The 7,500-nt window shown below is 52.2% G+C and overlaps 1 protein-coding gene across 1 annotated transcript in view; it reads left to right on the plus strand.

Annotated features, from left to right (window-relative positions):
- Positions 1–7,500, plus strand: part of LOC128686265 (fat-like cadherin-related tumor suppressor homolog) — a 68,833-nt gene that overhangs the window by 31,122 nt on the left and 30,211 nt on the right. Inside the window, exons 20-22 of the mRNA XM_070085694.1 lie at positions 459–719; positions 908–1,045; positions 1,315–1,458. Coding sequence (XP_069941795.1) covers positions 459–719; positions 908–1,045; positions 1,315–1,458 — 543 coding nt within the window. The remainder of the gene's footprint in view (positions 1–458; positions 720–907; positions 1,046–1,314; positions 1,459–7,500) is intronic.

The raw sequence follows: 7,500 nt of genomic DNA on the forward strand, positions 1-7,500 counted from the left end.
CTTTAAATATTCCAACCTCTGATTATTGTCAGTAGTTTATTAACGTTGTCAGTTTGCTTAAAGAGCTTTGGAGTTCAGTTCCTTGGACCTATAATGTGTTTCAGTAACATTTGTAACATAACCTGTATGTGCAATATGAAGGTAGCAAAACTACTCTTAGGCTTGTGTAGCTTTGTCTTTGTGCATGTATACGTGAGTGACACCTCTGGTTTGTTAACTTGTAACACCTCATTTTCCTCTTCCTCGTATAGAATTATACATCATTCATTGCCTTTCTGCTATTCCACATACAAATGTAGTCTGCTTTTCTCTCTTCCACTACCTCTCTTTCCTTCGTATGAGAAAAATCATTCTCATTTTGCTTATCTGTATGGAGTGTGTGAGAACACGGGCTTCAGTACTTATGCTCAAAAAAAAAATCTGTCTACGTACGAGACTTTAAAGACAGGCCCCATTAAATACCCAGACACAAAGTAAACAAATATGATTTTTTTTTCGCTACAGGCGTCATCAGCATCGGGTCACCGGTTGACTTCGAGCGTGTACAGCAGGTTGTGGCGACGGTAGTGGCTACTGACGGAGGGACACCGCCGCTGTCCGCTACAGCCTTGGTCAATCTTACCATTACAGACGTCAATGACAATGCTCCGGTGTTCACGCTGCCCTCCTACACCGCCACCGTCAGGGAAGACGCTTTGCAGGGCGCCAGTGTTATACAGGTAACCTCTGGTGGAATGTCTTGTGCTCACTAACGGCAGAAGACACCCAGTTTGGCCCATCTTGAGCTTCTCTCGCCATTGACCACTAATTAGTTATTATGCAAATATAAGTATCTAATTACTGAAGATAAACAGTAATTCTAAGTGGTCTTGTTACTGAAATTTTTTTCTTGATGTCACACCTGCAGATCTCTGCCAGTGACATTGACGCCGGGGTCAACAGCTTGGTCAGATACAGTATTCAGGGCGGTAACGACGACCACTGCTTCGATATCGACCACGACACTGGCATCGTTACTGTCTTGAAGAAACTCGACAGGGAAAAGGTAAATCACTTGAAAAAAAAAAAAGTTCAAGGCAATTTAGGGCAACAGCTGGCTTACCACAACGCTAAGATCTGGTAACAGATTTGGTAAAAAATCTTATAATGCTTGTCACATATTGCGTTCAGCAGTTCGATACCCTTAATATTCCACGGCGCACCTTAATTCCTTTGAGCAGTAATATTTATAGAGATTTGGATTTGCATAATGTAAAAAAAAAACAATGTCCAGTTATCTATTTGTGTTGATGACAATACTGTCCTTCACCTCAGGTTGGTAAGTACGTGTTGAGAGTGAGCGCACGAGACCTGGGCACCCCGTCCAACGCTGCCACCACCCAGGTGGAGCTCATCATTGGCGACGTCAACGACAACCACCCAATCTTCACCCAGGAGAACTACACTGTAGTGGTCCAGGTATGTGTAGTAATCTGTTGTGGAGTGGAATAGTTAGTTGTGGAATTTGTTTTGGAGTGTCTGTTGTGGAGTAGTCTGTTGTGTAGTGTAGTCTTGTGAAGTGGAGTAGTCTTATGTAGTGGAGTAGTCTGTTGTGAAGTGTAGCAATTTGTTGTGAAGTGGAGTAATCTACTGTATAGTGTAGTAGTCTGTTGCATTGTGTTGAATCACCTCTGTAGAGCTTATGGGAATATCTCTATGTTTTTTACCTCTAGATCCCAATTCTGTGAAACAAAACTTTCACTGCACATCTTGTTTTTGTTTCTAGTAATCCGAACAAGTAACTTCTCATTATATAACCAGTTCACGGAGGCGGCTCCTCTCTCATTTCCGCTTGTGATCGTCTTTTGTCACGGTAAGTAACAGCAGCGGAAGAAACTTGACTTGTGGTATAGTTATTATGGGAATGTTTTGAAATAACACGACAGCCAGGCCGGCTCAAGGTACCGGCAGCCGGGTCATTGGCCAGAAACGCCATGTGGTAAGGAACGTCATGTGTTTCGGATCCCCTCAATGCAAAGGGGTTAAAAAAAATCGCCTGTTATATCAGCGAAAAGATTTGATCCTCTGGTGACAAGGGTGAATGTTCCTTGTACAGTATATTACGAGTCCTGTTTTTGTAGTTTTTAATCAATGTTATTTTATTTATTATACAGTCATGCGCAGCATAACGAGGTTTCGGTTAACGGCGGACCACATATACGACAGTGGTCCCATAAGATTATAATAATAAAGCTGAAAATTCCTGTTGCCTAGTGATGTCGTAGCGTAACGCATTATGTTACTGGTTTATGTATTTACTATACTGTACCCCTCAAGGGAGGGTCCTTGTCGCTGGTGAGGGGTTCTTGATCTAGGGAATTGGATCTGTGCTCCGGTTCCCTGAATTGAGCCTGAATACCTTCCATCTCCCCCCCCCCCCAGGCACTCTATAATCCTACGTGTTTAGCGCTCCCCATGATTATAATAATAATAATACTATACTGTAATTTTTATCGTTATTCTAAAGTATATGTACTTTTTTCTACTTAAAAGAAAGTTAACCGTAAAAGAGTATGTCGTTTTGTGTGTTCACTTCTCTTGATAGCATTATTTTCCCTTGTCATTGATTAACGTGTTTCGTCCATCATGGCCCTTAAGGTTTGTAGCCCTGGAGAATTGGCTATACCAAATAGCCTAAGTTTGTAGTAGGCTATACCATGTAGGTTTGTGTAAGTACACACTGACATTCGCTTAACGAAATCGCCTAACGACGCACTTCTCAGAACGTATCTCTGTTGCTAAGCGACGCGTGACTGTATTTGTGAAGGTGACGAAGCTCATCCCAGTTCACCCTCCCACATCCTAGTTCACCCTCCCACATCCTAGTTCACCCTCCCACATCCTAGTTCACCCTCCCGCATCCTAGTTCACCCTCCCACATCCTAGTTCACCCTCCCACATCCTAGTTCACCCTCCCGCATCCCATTTCACCTTCCCACATCCTAGTTCACCCTCCCGCATCCCAGTTCACCCTCCCACATCCTAGTTCACCCTCCCACATCCTAGTTCACCCTCCCGCATCCCAGTTCTCCCTCCCACATCCTAGTTCACCCTCCCGCATCCCATTTCACCTTCCCACATCCTAGTTCACCCTCCCGCATCCCAGTTCACCCTCCCACATCCTAGTTCACCCTCCCGCATCCCATTTCACCTTCCCACATCCTAGTTCACCCTCCCGCATCCCAGTTCACCCTCCCACATCCTAGTTCACCCTCCCGCATCCCATTTCACCTTCCCACATCCTAGTTCACCCTCCCGCATCCCAGTTCACCCTCCCACATCCTAGTTCACCCTCCCGCATCCCATTTCACCTTCCCACATCCTAGTTCACCCTCCCGCATCCCAGTTCACCCTCCCACATCCTAGTTCACCCTCCCGCATCCCAGTTCGCCCTCCCACATCCCAGTTCACCTTCCCACATCCTAGCTCACCCTCCCGCATCCTAGCTCACCCTCCCGCATCCCAGTTCACCCTCCTACATCCTAGTTCACCCTCCCGCATCCCAGTTCACCTTGCCACATCCTAGTTCACCCTCCCGCATCCCAGTTCACCCTCCCACATCCTAGTTCACCCTCCCGCATCCCAATTCACCCTCCCACATCCTAGTTCACCCTCCCGCATCCCAGTTTACCTTCCCACATCCTAGCTCACCCTCCCGCATCCTAGCTCACCCTCCCGCATCCTAGCTCACCCTCCCACATCCTAGCTCACCCTCCCGCATCCTAGCTCACCCTGACACATCCTAGCTCACCCTCCCACATCCTAGCTCACCCTCCCGCATCCTAGCTCACCCTCCCACATCCTAGCTCACCCTCCCACATCCTAGCTCACCCTCCCGCATCCTAGCTCACCCTCCTACATCCTAGCTCACCCTCCCACATCCTAGCTCACCCTTCTGCATCCTAGCTCACCCACATACTAGTTCACCCTCCCACATCCTAGCTCACCCTCCCGCATCCTAGATCACCCTCCCGCATCCTAGCTCACCCTCCCGCATCCTAGCTCACCCTCCCGCATCCTAGCTCACCCACATCCTAGTTCACCCTCCCACATCCTAGCTCACCCTCCCGCATCCTAGCTCACCCTCCCGCATCCTAGCTCACCCTCCCGCATCCTAGCTCACCCTCCCGCATCCTAGCTCGCCCTCCCGCATCCTAGCTCACCCTCCCGCATCCTAGCTCACCCTCCCGCATCCTAGCTCACCCTCCCACATCCTAGCTCACCTTCCCACATTCTAGCTCACCCTCCCACATCCTAGCTCACCCTCCCACATCCTAGTTCACCCTCCCACATCCTAGCTCACCATCCCACATCCTAGCTCACCCTCCCACATCCTAGCTCACCCTCCCACATCCCAGTTCACCCTCCCGCATCCCAGTTCACCCTCCCGCATCCCAGTTCACCCTCCCGCATCCTAGCTCACCCTCCCACATCCTAGCTCACCCTCCCACATCCTAGCTCACCCTCCCACATCCTAGTTCACCCTCCCGCATCCTAGTTCACCATCCCGCATCCTAGTTCACCCTCCCGTATCCCAGTTCACCCTCCCACATCCTAGCTCACCCTCCCACATCCTAGCTCACCCTCTCACATCCTAGTTAACCCTCCCGCATCCTATCTCACCCTCCCTCATCCTAGCTCACCCTCCCGCATCCTAACTCACCCTCCCGCATCCTAGTTCACCCTCCCGCATCCAAGCTCTCCCTCCCACATCCTAATTCACCCTCCCGCATCCTAGTTCACCCTCCCGCATCCTAGCTCATCCTCCCGCATCCTAGTTCACTCTCTCGCATCCTAGCTCACCCTGCCACATCCTAGTTCACCCTCCCGCATCCTAGTTCACCCTCCGGCATCCTAGCTCACCCTCCCGCATCCTAGCTCACCCTCCCGCATCCTAGTTCACCCTCCCGCATCCAAGCTCACCCTCCCACATCCTAGTTCACCTTCCCGCATCCTAGTTCACCCTCCCACATCCTAGCTCATCCTCCCGCATCCTAGTTCACTCTCGCATCCTAGCTCACCCTCCCACATCCTAGCTCTCCCTCACACATCCTAGCTCACCCTCCTACATCCTAATTCACCCTCCCGCATCCTAGTTCACCCTCCTGCATCCTAGCTCACCCTCCCACATCCCAGTTCACCCTCCCGCATCCTAGTTCACCCTCCCGCATCCCAGTTCACCCTCCCACATCCTAGCTCACCCTCCCACATCCTAGCTCACCCTCCCACATCCTAGCTCACCCTCCCTCATCCTAGTTCACCCTCCCACATCCTAGTTCACCCTCCCGCATCCTAGTTCACCCTCCCAAATCCTAGCTCACCCTCCCAAATCCTAGCTCACCCTCCCGCATCCTAGCTCACCCTCCCGCATCCTAGCTCACCCTCCCGCATCCTAGTTCACCCTCCCGCATCCTAGCTCACCCTCCCACGTCCCAGTTCACCCTCCCACATCCTAGCTCACCCTCCCACATCCTAGCTCACCCTCTCACATCCTAGTTCATCCTCCCGCATCCTAGTTCACCCTCCCGCATCCTATCTCACTCTCCCTCATCCTAGCTCACCCTCCCGCATCCTAACTCACCCTCCCGCATCCTAGTTCACCCTCCCGCATCCAAGCTCACCCTCCCACATCCTAGTTCACCCTCCCGCATCCTAGTTCACCCTCCCGCATCCTAGCTCATCCTCCCGCATCCTAGTTCACTCTCTCGCATCCTAGCTCACCCTGCCAAATCCTAGTTCACCCTCCCGCATCCTAGTTCACCCTCCCGCATCCTAGTTCACCCTCCGGCATCCTAGCTCACCCTCCCGCATCCTAGCTCACCCTCCCGCATCCTAGTTCACCCTCCCGCATCCAAGCTCACCCTCCCACATCCTAGTTCACCTTCCCGCATCCTAGTTCACCCTCCCACATCCTAGCTCATCCTCCCGCATCCTAGTTCACTCTCGCATCCTAGCTCACCCTCCCACATCCTAGCTCACCCTCACACATCCTAGCTCACCCTCCTACATCCTAATTCACCCTCCCGCATCCTAGTTCACCCTCCTGCATCCTAGCTCACCCTCCCACATCCCAGTTCACCCTCCCGCATCCTACTTCACCCTCCCGCATCCCAGTTCACCCTCCCACATCCTAGCTCACCCTCCCACATCCTAGCTCACCCTCCCACATCCTAGCTCACCCTCCCACATCCTAGTTCACCCTCCCACATCCTATTTCACCCTCCCGCATCCTAGTTCACCCTCCCACATCCTAGCTCACCCTCCCGCATCCTAGCTCACCCTCCCGCATCCTAGCTCACCCTCCCGCATCCTAGCTCACCCTCCCACATCCTAGTTCACCCTCCCGCATCCTAGCTCACCCTCCCACGTCCCAGTTCACCCTCCCACATCCTAGCTCACCCTCCCACATCCTAGCTCACCCTCTCACATCCTAGTTCATCCTCCCGCATCCTAGTTCACTCTCCCTCATCCTATCTCACACTCCCTCATCCTAGCTCACCCTCCCGCATCCTAACTCACCCTCCCGCATCCTAGTTCACCCTCCCGCATCCAAGCTCACCCTCCCACATACTAGTTCACCCTCCCGCATCCTAGTTCACCCTCCCGCATCCTAGCTCATCCTCCCGCATCCTAGTTCACTCTCGCATCCTAGCTCACCCTGCCAAATCCTAGTTCACCCTCCCGCATCCTAGTTCACCCTCCCGCATCCTAGTTCACCCTCTGGCATCCTAGCTCACCCTCCCGCATCCTAGCTCACCCTCTCGCAACCTAGCTCACCCTCCCGCATCCTAGTTCACCCTCCCGCATCCAAGCTCACCCTCCCACATCGTAGTTCACCCTCCCGCATCCTAGTTCTCCCTCCCGCATCCTAGCTCATCCTCCCGCATCCTAGTTCACTCTCGCATCCTAGCTCACCCTCCCACATCCTAGCTCACCCTCACACATCCTAGCTCACCCTCCTACATCCTAATTCACCCTCCCGCATCCTAGTTCACCCTCCTGCATCCTAGCTCATCCTCCCGCATCCTAGTTCACCCTCTCGCATCCTAGTTCACCCTCTCGCATCCTAGCTCACCCTCCCGCATCCCAGCTCACCCTCCCACATCCTAGTTCACCCTCCCACATCCCCAGAATAACCTCCAGGTAACCCTCCCACATCCTAGCTCACCCTTCCGCATCCTGCCTCACCCTCCTCTCTTCAGCTAAGACTTTCTACTTACCTTCACCTGCGATAGATTCAGGTCTGAATTAGCTGGGATTATTATAATCATGTGGGAGCGCTAAACCCTTAGGATTATAGAACGCATGGGGGGGGGGAGGGATGGAAGGTATTCAGGCTCAATTCAGGGAACTGGAGCACAGATCCAATTCCCTAGATCAAGAGCCCCTCACCAGCGTCAAGGAACCTCCCTTGAGGGGAAAGTAGCTGGGAGCACCTCTTTTTTGCAGCCACTGAAATAT

This window comes from Cherax quadricarinatus, chromosome 17 (genome assembly GCF_038502225.1).
Source record: "Cherax quadricarinatus isolate ZL_2023a chromosome 17, ASM3850222v1, whole genome shotgun sequence".
In the NCBI taxonomy this organism is placed as follows: Eukaryota; Metazoa; Arthropoda; class Malacostraca; order Decapoda; family Parastacidae; genus Cherax; species Cherax quadricarinatus.